Source organism: Triticum urartu, chromosome 7 (assembly GCF_003073215.2).
Source record: "Triticum urartu cultivar G1812 chromosome 7, Tu2.1, whole genome shotgun sequence".
Taxonomy (NCBI): Eukaryota; Viridiplantae; Streptophyta; class Magnoliopsida; order Poales; family Poaceae; genus Triticum; species Triticum urartu.
Window position 1 is genome coordinate 47,091,074 of NC_053028.1, and position 16,394 is coordinate 47,107,467.

Genomic DNA, 16,394 nt, shown 5'->3' on the forward strand with positions numbered 1-16,394 from the left:
TATACTGCATTTAAAAAGGGTCACGAAACCATTTGGAAGCATGCATGCATGCGCCTCAGTTGCGGCATTCACAACATCTCCATATGCGTACATCATCACACTCGCTCACCAACAACCGAAAATCCCTTTTGAAGGCCGAGGTCCAATGAGGCCAGATTTTGAAAATTTCTGAATTCATTAAAATTTATATTTTTACAAACAACAACAACAACAACAACAACAACAACAACAACGACAACAATAACAAAGTCTTTAGTCCTAAATAAGTCGGGGTAGGCTAGAGGTGAAACCCATAATATCTCGCGACCGACTCATAGCTCTGGCATATGGATAGCTAGTTTCCACGCATCCCTGTCCATAACCAAAATTGAAAATTTTACATTTTTAAAAAATTCTTTAAAAAATATAGATATATGTGGAGGCATAATGTACAAGTGTGTAAATTTTCAGGACGAAATACATTAAAACGAGGGCTGTGCAAAATAGACAAATCTGGGACTTTTTAACACATGAAACTACTCATCCTCCCAGGACATGAATTTGTCTATTTTATACAGATCGTATTTTAAGGTATTTCATCCTGAAATTTCACACACATGCACATAACATTCTTATTTACTTGTACACATTTTTTCAGATTTTTTGAAAAATGAAAAGTATGAATTTTGATATATTTTTTAAATGCCCCCCATGGAGACTGAGAGCCAAAATGCCTCACTCACCAACTACGCCATATTAAAGCCAGTTTACCCCTATAAATCTTCTGCAGGCGACAGCTACAGTGGAGCAACTAATTGTTCTCCGAAAATGAAAGCTTGTGTTTCCATGAAATTGCTGGATTCTATTTGACGTGTGTGCACGTCTGAACGAGAAACCTCGTGGATAAGGGGGGGTTTGAAAAGTTTCCAGAATTTTGCCTGTGCTTCTAGAATCTGTCAATATGTATGGGTCTGAACAAAAAACACTCACTGTACGTAGGAGGATCGGTTCTCAAAGATGTTACGCGATCGATGATGGAAAATGGCATGGATCCAACAAAATAGCGTTCCAATTTGGCAAATTGTCCGTCCAGTTTTGTTTTGTTTGCATTGAAACGAAGGGAGAAAATGACCGGCGGCCGTGCCGCTTCCCACCAAACCCCGACTTTTTGAGAGCGAGCGGTCCCTATCTATCCCACACGGACCGGCCGGACCATACATGATCCCTTCTCGTGTAACGGAATGGGACGACGCCGGCGAAGTTTACTTTCGTTGTGTTGTGTGCGTCAGTACTATAAGCCGTCGCAAGTTGACACGAAGGCTTGAAACGTTCCAACCTAACTCACGCGGTCGTGTCAGACGGCCATGACCAATGACATTCTCTCTGGTTCTCCACTGTAGTTATACCCCAACAGCTCTGTCCCCGGTTCAACACACACAAGAGGAACTCGATCACCAGCTCCACGAGAAGAGGAGCCGGCCGACACCCGACCCAGCACCAAGGCACGCCGGGCACACCAACACCAGGAGAGAGACAACATGCGTCCATCACGGGGTCTTCACCTCGCTGTGCTTCTGCTCCTCTTCTCGGCCTCCGTCCTCCTCCCGGCAGCCAGAGCCCAGGAGGAGACCGACGAGGAGGAGGAGTTCAGCTACTTGCTGGACGCAGAGAACGGGCCGGCGCACTGGGGCGACATCAAGGAGGAGTGGTCTACGTGCGGAAAGGGCAACATGCAGTCGCCCATCGACCTCGCCAGCCCACGCGTCTCCCTCGTGCGCGGCCTCGGCTACCTCAACCACTCCTACGTCCCAGCAAACGCCACCATCATCAACCGCGGCCACGACATCATGCTCAAGTTCGAGGGCGACGCCGGGAGCGTCTCCATCGCCGGCACACCCTACTTCCTCCGGCAGCTGCACTGGCACTCCCCCACCGAGCACAGCGTCAATGGCCGCAGATACGACATGGAGCTCCACATGTTCCACGAGAGCGCCCAGGGCAAGGCTGCCGTCATCGGTGTTTTCTATGAGGTCGGCGCCCACGACGCCTTCCTGCACAAGGTGCCTCTCTTTTCTTTCTTGCATCCTGTCTTTAGTTAACCAACCAACGAAGCAGGCTTAGTTAAGCTTGATGATTAACTAAAGCCAACATGGCAACATGGTATGGTGTAATGCTTAATTAACGGCAACATGGGACTTATGCCTTAATTAACGGCAACATGCAAAGCTGCATGATGCAACTAATTGCATGATGCAAGCTATAATTTGCACGCCATGCATGGGGCTAACCCTTATGTTGTACGAACGCAGATGGAGCCTTATCTGGAGATGATAGCGGATCGCAAGGACAGGGAGGAGAAGATGGGCATGATGGATCCCAGGGACGCTAGAGGCAAGGCCAGCGTGTACTACCGCTATCTGGGCTCCCTCACCACCCCACCCTGCACAGAAGGGGTCATCTGGACCATCATCAAGAGGGTACGTTCCGTTTAATACATTCACCGTCACACATCACCTTGCATCAAACACACTACTTCCTCTGTCCCATAATATAAAACGTTTTTAACGTAACGGAGGGAGTACCAAATAACAACTATCAGTAAAATATTGCATTTCTAGACCATCACATGACACACAACTTGCAACTGTCAAATAAAAGAATTTTGTGGAACTTAGCAGTTGGCAGGGAGCTGCCAGTTCGATCTATGTAAATATCCTTTGATTTGTTATGCACAAGGAATCTTCCCACCGGTTTCGTCTTTCCATCACTTTTGATTGATGGGAATTTAGATGTGTGCACAAGTCCTATTATACGTCATGCATTGAGTGGTTGGTGAATAATAATGAAATTGATATATATATATATATATATATATATTATATTACTGAAACTTTATAGTTTTCCCTATCTGGTTGAATTTGCAGGTCCGCACTGTGTCGAGGCACCAGCTGGAGCTTCTCCGGGAGGCCGTTCACGACGTAAGTTTTCTTTTTCCACTTCCGTTTCTCTAATCGTTTTTAAGAAAGTAATGTCTTGCTATTCTCCTGGTGCACTCAACTCTTGTCCTACGCATAGCTTTGATCTTATATAACTTTGCTATTTGATGGTATGTTTTTAGTGTGCGTGTGTTAGTGTTGGCTGTGTGCATTCTATCTATGCAGAGGCCAGGTGTGCTCATTATGTTTCTATTCTCTTGATGCTTCATTTTGGCTCAAATAAAATCACCCTTTATCGAAAAATTCAACTCTTGTCCTTCAGCACTTTCCAGAATTTTTTTTGGACTGATTTTCCTTTAACCCTACATGCAGGACATGGAGAAGAATGCGAGGCCGCGTCAGGAGGTGAACAGCAGACATATCAGCATGTTTCGTCCTTTTGAGCAGAATAGACATTGATTACTAGTGTTGATCCTCTGCCTAATTAGATTGGTGCTTCAGCTATTTTTTTGTGTACATGGTTATATGGTTTTTGTACGTAGTAGTTCTTTCCGTCCACTTTGATGCCTTGTATATGGTTACTGAATAATAAAGGAACATGACCAGTTCATGTCCATGCATATCTTGATGTTGACATCCTGGGATCTACCAGATCATCGACATGATTATTGATGGCTATTCCATAACTTATCTGTTGGGAATCGTAGCAGAAATTTAAAATTTTCTACGCATCACCAAGATCAATCTATGGAGTAATCTAGTCAACGAGGGGAAGGAGAGTGCATCTACATACCCTTGTAGATCGCTAAGCGGAAGCGTTGCAAGAACGCGGATGAAGGAGTCGTACTCGCAGCGATTCAGATCGCGGTTGATTCCGATCTAAGCGCCGAACAACGGCGCCTCCGCGTTCAACACACGTGCAGCCCGGTGACGTCTCCCACGCCTTGATCCAGCAAGGGGAGAAGGAGAGGTTGGGGAAGACTCCGTCCAGCAGCAGCACGACGGCGTGGTGGTGGTGGAGGAGCGCGGAACTCCAGCAGGGCTTCGCCAAGCACTACGAGAGACGAGGAGGGAGAGAGGTAGGGCTGCGCCAAGAGGGAGATGATCTCGTGTATGTTGCAGCCCCCAATACCTCAAGTATATATAGGGGAAGGGGAGGGGCTGCGCCCCCATCTAGGGTTCCCTCCCTAGGGGTGGCGGCAGCCCCAAAACCCATCTAGGGTTGCGGCCAAGGGGGGAGAGAGAGGAGGCGCACCTAGGGTGGGCCTTAAGGCCCATCTGCCCTAGGGTTTGCCCCCTCCCCTCTAGGAGGCGCCTTGGGCCTTGGTGGGAGGCGCCCCAGCCCACCTAGGGGCTGGTCCCTTCCCACTATTGGCCCATGTAGGCCTCCGGGGCTGGTGGCCCCCCGGTGGACCCCCGGACCCCTCCGGTGGTCCCGGTACACTACCGGTGATGCCCGGAACACTTCCGGTGGCCAAAACCATACTTCCTATATATCAATCTTTACCTCCGGACCATTCCGGAACTCCTCGTGACGTCCGGGATCTCATCCGGGACTCCGAACAACATTCGGTAACCGCGTACATACTTTCCCTATAACCCTAGCGTCATCGAACCTTAAGTGTGTAGACCCTACGGGTTCGGGAGTCATGCAGACATGGCCGAGACAACTCTCCGGTCAATAACCAACAGCGGGATCTGGATACCCATGTTGGCTCCCACATGCTCCACGATGATCTCATCGGATGAACCACGATGTCAAGGATTTCAATCCCGTATACAATTCCCTTTGTCTAGCGGTATAGATACTTGCCCGAGATTCGATCGTCGGTATCCCGATACCTTGTTCAATCTCGTTACCGGCAAGTCTCTTTACTCGTTCCGTAACACATCATCCCGTGATCAACTCCTTGGTCACATTGTGCACATTATGATGATGTCCTACCGAGTGGGCCCAGAGATACCTCTCCGTTTACACGGAGTGACAAATCCCAGTCTCGATTCGTGCCAACCCAACAGACACTTTCGGAGATACCCGTAGTACCTTTATAGCCACCCAGTTACGTTGTGACGTTTGGCACACCCAAAGCACTCCTACGGTATCCGGGAGTTGCACAATCTCATGGTCTAAGGAAATGATACTTGACATTAGAAAAGCTTTAGCATACGAACTACACGATCTTGTGCTAGGCTTAGGATTGGGTCTTGTCCATCACATCATTCTCCTAATGATGTGATCCCGTTATCAACGACATCCAATGTCCATGGTCAGGAAACCGTAACCCATCTTATTGATCAACGAGCTAGTCAACTAGAGGCTTACTAGGGACATGGTATTGTCTATGTATCCACACATGTATCTGAGTTTCCTATCAATACAATTCTAGCATGGATAATCAAATATTATCATGAACAATGAAATATAATATAATAATAACTAATTTATTATTGCCTCTAGGGCATATCTCCAACAGTCTCCCACTTGCACTAGAGTCAATAATCTTGTTCACATCGCCATGTGATTAACACTCACAGGTCACATCGCCATGTGACCAACATCCAAAGAGTTTACTAGACTCAATAATCTAGTTCACATCACTATGTGATTAACACTCAATGAGTTCTGGGTTTGATCATGTTATGCTTGTGAGAGAGGTTGTAGTCAATGGGTCTTGCCATATTCAGATCCCTATGTATTTCGCAAAACTTTATGTCATATCGTAGATGCTGCTACCACGTTCCACTTGGAGCTATTCCAAATTGTTGCTCCATTATACGTATCCGGTATCTCTACTCAGAGCTATCCGGATAGGTGTTAAGCTTGCATCGACGTAACTCTTTACGTCGAACTCTTTATCACCTCCATAACCGAGAAACATTTCCTTATTCCTCTAAGGATAATTTTGACCGCTATCTGTGATCCAGTCCTAGATCACCTTTGTACCCTCTTGCCAGACATATGGCAAGGCACACATCAGGTGCGGTACTCAGCATGGCATACCATATAGGGCCTATGACAAGAGCATAGGGGACGACCTTCGTCCTTCCTCTTTCTTCTGCCATGGTCAATCTTTGAGTCTTACTCAACTTCACACCTTACAACTCAGGTAAGAACCCCTTCTTTGACTGATCTATTTTGAACTCCTTCAAAAACATGTCAAGGTGTGCATTCTTTGAAAGTATCATCAGGCGTCTTGATCTATCTCTATAGATCTTGATGCCCAATATGTAAGCAGCTTTATCCAGGTCTTCCTTTGAAAACACTCTTCAAACAACCGTTTATGCTTTCCAGAAATTCTACATTATTTCGGATCTACAATATGTCATCCACATATACTTATCAGAAATGTTGTAGTGCTCCCACTCACTTTCTTGTAAATACAAGTTTCTAGCAAACATAGTATAAAACCTAAAAGCTTTGATCACTCCATCAAAACATATATTCCGATTCCGAGATGCTTGCTCTAGTCCATAGAAGGATTGCTGGAGCCTGAAGGGTAACATAGTAATTTCAAAAAAATTCCTACGCACACGCAAGATCATGATGATGCATAGCAACGAGAGGGGAGAGTATGATCTACGTACCCTTGTAGATCGCAATGGAAGCGTTGACACAACGTAGAGGAAGTAGTCATACGTCTTCCCGATCCGACCGATCCAAGCACCGTTACTCCGGCACCTCCGAGTTCTTAGCACACGTACAGCTCGATGACGCTCCCCGGGCTCCGATCCAGCAAAGCTTCGGGGATGAGTTCTGTCAGCACGACAGCGTGGTGATGATGATGATGTTCTACCGACGCAGGGCTTCGCCTAAGCACTACAACAATATGACCGAGGTGGAATATGGTGGCAGGGGGCACCACACACGGCTAAGGAACGATCACGAGTATCAACTTGTGTGTTCTAGGGTGCCCCTCTGCCTCCGTATATCAAGGATCCAAGGGGGGGTGCGGCCAGCTAGAGGAGGGCGCAGGAGGAGTCCTATTCCTACCGGGAGTAGGACTCCTCTCCCCGTTCCTTGTCCAACTAGGAGAGGTGGAGGGAGAGAAGGAAAGGGGGGGCGCCGCCCCTCCCTCCTTGTCCAATTCGGACTAGGGGGAGAGGGGGCGCGCGGCCTGCCCTGGCAGCCCCTTCCTCTTCTCCACATTAGGCCCATAAGGCCCATTAACCCCCCGGGGGGTTCCGGTATAACCCCCCGGTGCTCCGGTTTTATCCGAAACTTCCCCGAAACGCTTTCGGTGTCCGAATATAGTCATCCAATATATCAATCTTTATGTCTCGACCATTTCAAGACTCCTCGTCATGTCCGTGATCACATCCGGGACTCCGAACAAACTTCGGTACATCAACATGCATAAAACTCATAACAACTGTCATCGTAACTTTAAGCGTGCGGACCCTACGGTTCAAGAACAATGTAGACATGAACGAGACACGTCTCCGGTCAATAACCAATAGCGTGACCTGGATGCCCATATTGGCTCCTACATATTCTACGAAGATCTTTATCGGTCAGACCGCATAACAACACACGTTGTTCCCTTTGTCATCGGTATGTTACTTGCTCGAGATTCGATCGTCGGTATCCAATACCTAGTTCAATCTCGTTACCGGCAAGTCTCTTTACTCATTCCGTAGTACATCATCTCACAACTAACATATTAGTTGCAATGCTTGCAAGGCTTATGTGATGTGCATTACCGAGAGGGCCCAGAGATACCTCTCCGACAATCGGAGTGACAAATCCTAATCTCAAAATACGCCAACCCAACATGTACCTTTGGAGACACCTGTAATGCTCCTTTATAATCACCCAGTTACGTTGTGACGTTTGGTAGCACACAAAGTGTTCCTCCCACAAACGGGAGTTGCATAATCTCATAGTTATAGGAACATGTATAAGTCATGAAGAAAGCAATAGCAACATACTAAACGATCGGGTGCTAAGCTAATGGAATGGGTCATGTCAATCAGATCATTCATCTAATTATGTGATCCCGTTAATCAAATAACAACTCTTTGTCCATGGTTAGGAAACATAACCATCTTTGATTAATGAGCTAGTCAAGTAGAGGCATACTAATGACACTCTGTTTGTCTATGTATTCACACATGTATTATGTTTCCGATTAATACAATTCTAGCATGGATAATAAACATTTATCATGAAATAAGGAAATAAATAATAACTTTATTATTGCCTCTAGGGCATATTTCCTTCAGAGCCAGCATACCTTTTAGCATCCTTAGGATTGACAAAACCTTTTATTGTATCACGTCCAACTTTTCTTACGAAAACTTGGTAAGAAAACTTGTTTTGACATCCATCTGTAAGATTTCATAATCGAAAAATACAGCTAGTGCTAACATGATTCCGACGGACTTAAGCATCGCTACGGGTGAGAAATTCTCATCGTAGTCAACTCCTTGAACTTGTGAAAAGACTCTTTCCCACAAGTCGAGCTTCATAGACGGTAACATTACCGCCCACGTCCGTCTTCTTCTTAAAGATCCATTTATCTCAATGGCTTGCCGATCATCGGGCCAGTCCACCAAAGTCCATACTTTGTTCTGATATATGGATCCTATCTCGGATTTCATGGCTTCTAACCATTTGTCGGAATACGGGCCCACCATCGCTTCTCCATAGCTCGTAGGTTCATTGTTGTCTAACAACATGATATCTAAGATAGGATTACCATACCACTTAGGAGTAGTACATATCCTTGTCGACCTACGAGGTTCGATAGCAACTTGATCCGAAGCTTCATGATCACTATCATTAACTTCCTATTCAACAGACGTAGGCACCACAGAAAACATCTTTCTGTGTTGCATCACTCGCTGGTTGAAGTAAAGGTTCGACAACCTCATCAAGTTCTATCTTCCTCCCACTCAATTCTTTCGAGAGAAATTCCTTCTCGAGAAAGGACCCGTTCTTAGCGACAAACAATTTGCCCTCGGATCTGAGATAGAAGGTATACCCTACTGTCACCTTTGGGTATCCTATGAAGATGTGTTTGTCTGCTTTGGGTTCGAGCTTCTCCGGCTGAAGCCTTAAGCATCGCAACCCCCAAACATTAAGAAATGACAACTTTGGTTTCTTGCCAAACCAATGTTCATACGACGTCATCTCAATGGACTTAGATGGTGTCCTATCTAAAGTGAATGCAGTTGTCTCTAACGCATAACCTCAAAATGAAAACGGTAGATTGGTAAGAGACATCATAGATCGCACCATATCTCACAGGGTTCGATTACGACGTCCGGACACACCATTACCTTGTGGTGTTCCAGGTGGCTTCAACTGTGAAACAATTCACAATGTCTTAAGTGATTGCCAAACTTATAACTCAGAAAATCCCCTTTTGATCAGATCGTAGGAACATGATCTTATTGTTATGATGATTCTTAACTTCACTCTGAAATCGCTTGAACTTTTCAAACGTTTCAGACTTGTGCTTCATTAAGTAGATATACCTATATCTACCTAAATCGTCAGTCAAGATGAGAAAATAGCGATATCCACCGCACGCTTCAATTCTCATTGGATCACACGCATCAGTATGCATGATTTCCAACAAGTCACTTGCCTGTTTCATTGTACCTGAAAACGGGGTCTTAGTCATCCTGCCCTTGAGGCATGGCTCGCATGTGTCATGCGATTCAAAATCAAGTGACTCCAAACATCCATCGACATGGAGTTTCTTCATGCATCTTACGCCAATATGACCTAAGCGGTAGCGCCACAAGAAAGTGGTACTATCATTATTAACTCTACATCTTTTGGCGTGAACATGTGTATTACCATGACCGAGATTCAATGAACCATTCACATAGGGTGCATGACCATGAAAGGTATTATTCATGTAAATAGAATAACCATTATTCTCCAACTTAAATGAATAACCGTATTGCAATGAACATGATCTAATCATATTCATGCTCAACGTAGACACCTGATAACATTTATTTAGGTTCAATACTAATCCCGAAGGCAGATGGAGCGTGAGATGGTGATCTCATCAACTTTGGAAACACTTCCAACACCCATCGTCACCTCGCCCTTAGCCAGTCCCCGTTTAGTCCGTAGCTTTTGCTTCAAGTCACCAATAATAGCAACTGAACCGGTATCCAATACCCAGGTGCTACCAGGAGTACTAGTGAGGTACACATTAATAACACGTATATACTTCGTTGAAGTTGTCAGCCTTCTTATCTACCATGCATTTGGGGTAATTCCGCTACCAGTGACCGTTCCCCTTACAATAGAAGCACGTAGTCTCAGGTTTGGGTTCAACCTTGGGTTCCTTCACTGGAGCGGCAACTGGTTTGCCATCCATGAAGTTTCCCTTCTAGCCCTTGCCCTTCTTGAAACCAGTGGTCTTGTTAGACCATCAACACCTGATGCTCCTTCTTGATTTCTACCTTTTGCGGTCTTAAGCACCGCGAACAGCTCCGGGATCAACTCCATCCCTTGCATGTCGTAGTTCATCACGAAGATCTAGTAGCTTAGTGATAGTGGCTAGAGAACTCTATCAATCACTATCTTATCTGGAAGTTTAACTCCCACTTGATTTAAGTGATTGTAGCACCCAGACATTCTGAGCACATGCTCACTAGCTGAGCTATTCTCCTCCATCTTGTTGGCAAAAGAACTTGTCAGAGGTCTCACACCTCTCAACACGGGCATGAGCCTGAAATCCCAATTTCAGCTCTTGGAACATCTCATATGTTCTATGGCGTTCAAAACGTCATTGGAATCCCGATTCTAAGCCGTAAAGTATGGTGCACTAAACTATCATGTAGTCATCAGGATGTGTCTGTCAGGTGTTCACAACATCCACAGACGACGTTGTAGGGGTTTGCACATCGAGCGGTGCATCAAAGACGTAAGCCTTCTGTGTAGCAGTGAGGACACTCCTCGGACTACGGACCTAGTCCGCATCATTGCTTACAATATCTTTCAACTTAATCTTTCTCTAGGAACGTATTGAAACAGGGAGCTACAACGCGAGCTATTTATCTACAACATATTTGCGAAGACAATTTAGACTATGTTCATGATAATTGAGTTCATCTAATCAAATTATTTAATGAACTCCCACTTAGATAGACATCCCTCTAGTCATCTAAGTGAAACATGATTCGAATTGACTAGGCCGTGTCCGATCATCACATGAGACGGACCAGTCATCAACGGTGAACATCTCATGTTGATCGTATCTTCTATACGACTCATGTTCGACCTTTCGGTCTTCCGTGTTCCGAGGCCATGTCTGTACATGCTAGGCTCGTCAAGTCAACCTAAGTGTTTCGCATGTCTCCCGAGGCCATGTCTGTACATGCTAGGCTCGTCAACACCCGTTGTATTCGAACGTTAGAATCTATCACACCCGATCATCACGTGGTGCTTCGAAATGACGAACCTTCCCAACGGTGCACAGTTAGGGGGAACACTTTTCTTGAAATTTTAGTGAGGGATCATCTTATTTAAGCTACCGTCGTTCTAAGCAAATAAGATGTAAAACATGATAAACATCACAAGCAATCAAATAGTGACATGATATGGCCAATATCATTTTGCTCCTTTTGATCTCCATCTTCGGGGCTCCATGATCATCGTTGTCACCGGCATGACACCATGATCTCCATCATCATGATCTCCATCATCGTGTCTTCTTGAAGTTGTCTCGTCATCTATTACTTCTACTACTATGGCTAACGCTTTAGCAATAAAGTAAAGTAATTACATGACGTTTAAGTTGACACGCAGGTCATAAATAAATTAAGACAACTCCTATGGCTCCTACCGGTTGTCATACTCATCGACATGCAAGTCGTGATTCCTATTACAAGAACATGATCAATCTCATACATCATATATATCATTCATCACATCCTTTTGGCCATATCACATCACAAGGCATATGCTGCAAAAAGAAGTTAGACGTCCTCTAATTGTTGTTGCAAGTTTTTACGTGGCTGCTATAGGTTTCTAGCAAGAACGTTTCTTACCTACGCCAAAACCACAACGTGATATGCCAATTTCTATTTACCCTTCATAAGGACCCTTTTCATCGAATCCGATCCGACTAAAGTGGGAGAGATAGACACCCGCAAGCCACCTTATGCAACTAGTGCATGTCAGTCGGTGGAACCAGTCTCACGTAAGAGTACGTGTAAGGTCGGTCCGGGCCGCTTCATCCCAAGATGCCGCCGAATCAAGATAAGACTAGTAACGGCAAGTAAATTGACAATATCGACACCCACAACTGCTTTGTGTTCTACTCATGCATAGAAACTACGCATAGACCTAGCTCATGATGCCACTGTTGGGGATCGTAGCAGAAAATTAAAATTTTCTACGCATCAGCAAGATCAATCTATGGAGTAATCTAGCAACGAGGGGAAGGAGAGTGCATCTACATACCCTTGTAGATCGCTAAGCGGAAGCGTTGCAAGAACGCGGATGAAGGAGTCATACTCGCAACGATTCAGATCGCGGTTGATTCCGATCTAAGCGCCGAACAACGGCGCCTCCGCGTTCAACACACATGCAGCCCGGTGACGTCTCCCACGCCTTGATCCAGCAAGGGGATAAGGAGAGGTTGGGGAAGACTCCGTCCAGCAGCAGCACAACGGTGTGGTGGTGGTGGAGGAGCGCGGAACTCCAGCAGGGCTTCGCCAAGCACTACGAGAGACGAGGAGGGAGAGAGGTAGGTCTGCGCCAAGAGGGAGATGATCTCGTGTATGTTGCAGCCCCAAATACCTCAAGTATATATAGGGGAAGGGGAGGGGCTGCGCCCCCATCTAGGGTTCCCTCCCTAGGGGTGGCGGCAGCCCCAAAACCCATCTAGGGTTGCGGCCAAGGGGGGAGAGAGAGGAGGCGCACCTAGGGTGGGCCTTAAGGCCCATCTGCCCTAGGGTTTGCCCCCTCCCCTCTAGGAGGCGCCTTGGGCCTTGGTGGGAGGCGCCCCAGCCCACCTAGGGGCTGGTCCCTTCCCACTATTGGCCCATGTAGGCCTCCGGGGCTGGTGGCCCCTCCCGATGGACCCCCGGACCCCTCCGGTGGTCCCGGTACACTACCGGTGATGCCCTGAACACTTCCGGTGGCCAAAAGCATACTTCCTATATATTTATCTTTACCTCCGAACCATTCCGGAACTCCTCGTGACGTCTGGGATCTCATCCGGGACTCCGAACAACATTCGGTAACCGCGTACATACTTTCCCTATAACCCTAGCGTCATCGAACCTTAACTGTGTAGACCCTACGGATTCGGGAGTCATGCAGACATGGCCGAGACAACTCTCCGGTCAATAACCAACAGCGGGATCTGGATACCCATGTTGGCTCCCACGTGCTCCACGATGATCTCATCGGATGAACCACGATGTCAAGGATTTAATCAATCCCGTATACAATTCCCTTTGTCTAGCGGTATAGTACTTGCCCGAGATTCGATCGTCGGTATCCCGATACCTTGTTCAATCTCATTACCGGCAAGTCTCTTTACTCATTCTGTAACACATCATCCCGTGATCAACTCCTTGGTCACATTGTGCACATTATGATGATGTCCTACCGAGTGGGCCCAGAGATACCTTTCCGTTTACACGGAGTGACAAATCCTAGTCTCGATTCGTGCCAATCCAACAGACACTTTTGGAGATACCAGTAGTGTACCTTTATAGCCACCCAGTTACGTTGTGACGTTTGGCACACCCAAAGCACTCCTACGGTATCCGGGAGTTGCACAATCTCATGGTCTAAGGAAATGATACTTGACATTAGAAAAGCTTTAGCATACGAACTACACGATCTTGTGCTAGGCTTAGGATTGGGTCTTGTCCATCACATCATTCTCCTAATGATGTGATCCCGTTATCAACGACATCCAATGTCCATGGTCAGGAAACCGTAACCATCTTATTGATCAACGAGCTAGTCAACTAGAGGCTTACTAGGGACATGGTATTGTCTATGTATCCACACATGTATCTGAGTTTCCTATCAATACAATTCGAGCATGGATAATAAAAGATTATCATGAACAATGAAATATAATATAATAATAACTAATTTATTATTGCCTCTAGGGCATATGTCCAACATTATCTAACTGCTACTGCCATTAGAAATGAAAAAACTAGCAAGGACTTGATTATGGTTGAGTAGTACCTGCGAATTAAATAAGGCCATCCATGGCCAATTCTTGTCTCACTATTGCAGAACCGGGCAATAGCACCGGTTCGTAAGGCCCTTTAGTGCCGGTTTGGTAACCGACACTAAAATGTACGCACTAAAGCCCCCCCCCCTTTAGTACCGGTTCAGCACGAACCGGTGCTAAAGGGCAACCACGAGGCACGAGCCAGTTTCGGGGGCAGGGAGCCCTTTAGTACCGGTTGGTGTCACCAACCGGTATTAAAATGTTGGGGGGGGGTTGGGTTTATGATTTCTTTTTCATTTAATTTTGTGTTTTCCATTTAATTCTTTTTCGTTTGCTGGTTTTTTACGATACTACATATTGTACACGTTATGCATATATACAAATAGAATTTCTAGTAGAACCGATCATAATATATATATATATATATCATCGAATGTCTCACAACCACCATTAATTAATTCACACATATATACACACATGTATATATGTATATACAATTTCTCCTAATTGGTGCCTTCGGAGCCACTGGCATTAGCCTAGCTAATTGGTGCCTTCAGAGCACGATAACAATTGGAAGTGGTTCATAGGGCGGTAGCGGGTAATAGTATTCTCCTTTGGGATCTATGACCTGGTCGAGAAAAAATCCCGCTATTTCCTCTTGAATTGCTTCTATGCGGTCATGTGCTAGGAGCTTGTCCTGCACCTCTTTGAACTGTTAAGAAGGAGATCAATATGCATGTGTATTAGTTGTGTGACTAGATATCGATAATGGTGTAAAAATTGTGAATAGTGTTCTGACAATCGATATCGTACCCACTCCTGTCTTTGAGATTTGCTCCTTTTGGACGCCATCATGCGAATGTTCTCGCAAACGTAGTATGCACATAGATCATTCCCCGGCGCCTGCCTCAGGGCCTTTACGAGAATGGAATTTTGATCAGATAATAATTAATCAAGCATGATAATTAAAGAGATGGCAGCTAGCTAGTACTACTTAATTACTTACCTTGGGTCGATACCATTTCAGACTTTGTTTCCATGGGCCTGGAGTGACCCTGATGAACTTTGCCCAAGCCCTGCCTGCCGACAAAGAAAATGAATAAATGGGTTAATAAATAGTTGTTATCAGGAAATGACGAACTAATTAAATAGGCCGAGATATAGTTAATAATGATTGAAATTACCTGTTGACTATCCCGTTCACGATGGTGTAGTCACTTGCTTTCTTAAGTAGCGAGTCTAGTACTTCAACTGTTCCTTCATCAACTTTAATGATTAACAAGATCCAGTGATATCTGCATGCACACACGTTTGCATGTCTTAATTAAGCGGGCATATGTAAGCAAAAACATGTAGCTATAGCTAGTAGGGAAAAACAGAATTTGTAGTACAAGATAGTGTGACTCACTGGAAGTTGTAAGGAAGTAGTATATCTTCATTGTATTTGAGTTCCTTGAAGAACTGTAGCATGCTTTCCTCTACACATTTTGCGTGATATGGATCTAATTTCCATGTGTATTCATGAATGGTATTTGGGTCAACGAACCCAATGCCATAGCGTCCACCTTTTTTCATTTCATAAATCTTCATCCTGCATAATACCACAGAAAAGAATATAGTGAGGATAATTACAGGTAATGATTGATCAAAATGATCAGCTAGCTTGAGACTTAAATTACAGAAAGGAATCACTTACAGGCAATAGCAACTGACGATAGATTTGTCGAGTGCGTCTTTATTGTATAGATGAAAAAGTTCTGAATACTCAACGGTCACAGCTTTCTTATGGTAGTAATGCTCCTCGTTGACATTCACCATGAGGGACTCTCGATTGGAAATCTTGGTAATGTCCATGTACCATTGATGCAATTCATACATTCTCGTTGGGAGCTTATTGACCTCCTCTGGCTCGACCAAAGGTTGGCCCCGGGCATATTTTCGTTTTATTTCCTCCTCTCTAGTCGGAGACATGGGCTCGATATCAAGGAGTTGTCCAACAGTGATCCCGATCGATTGAGCCTACGCAATATGCTCCTTGGTTATTACCACATCGCCCACCCCGGGAATGTTAACGGTTTTCCCACAATAATATTGGGCGCGCCTACTCTCATGTGTTGTTGGCACAACAAGCGGGGGGATTGATTGCGCAGCCTGTTCTGCCAGCTGGGGAACGATTTTACTGCTCCTTTTGCCAGCTGATTTGCTCGAGCTCGAGCTCGCCTCTTTCTGTAGACGTGCTCGATTTAACTTCCTGAGGTGGCGCTCATAGTCTGTGTCAACAGGCTTGGGAGCTGGTGGTTTAGCC

At 45.4% G+C, this 16,394-nt stretch overlaps 1 protein-coding gene across 1 annotated transcript; it reads left to right on the forward strand.

Annotated features, from left to right (window-relative positions):
- The first annotated feature begins 1,403 nt into the window (after positions 1–1,403).
- Positions 1,404–3,526, forward strand: LOC125523225 (alpha carbonic anhydrase 7-like). Its single transcript, XM_048688277.1, has 4 exons — positions 1,404–2,039; positions 2,289–2,456; positions 2,904–2,957; positions 3,288–3,526. The coding sequence occupies exons 1-4, from the start codon at positions 1,518–1,520 to the stop codon at positions 3,372–3,374; spliced, it is 831 nt and encodes a 276-aa protein (XP_048544234.1). The 5' UTR covers positions 1,404–1,517; the 3' UTR covers positions 3,375–3,526.
- Positions 3,527–16,394: the final 12,868 nt, after the last annotated feature.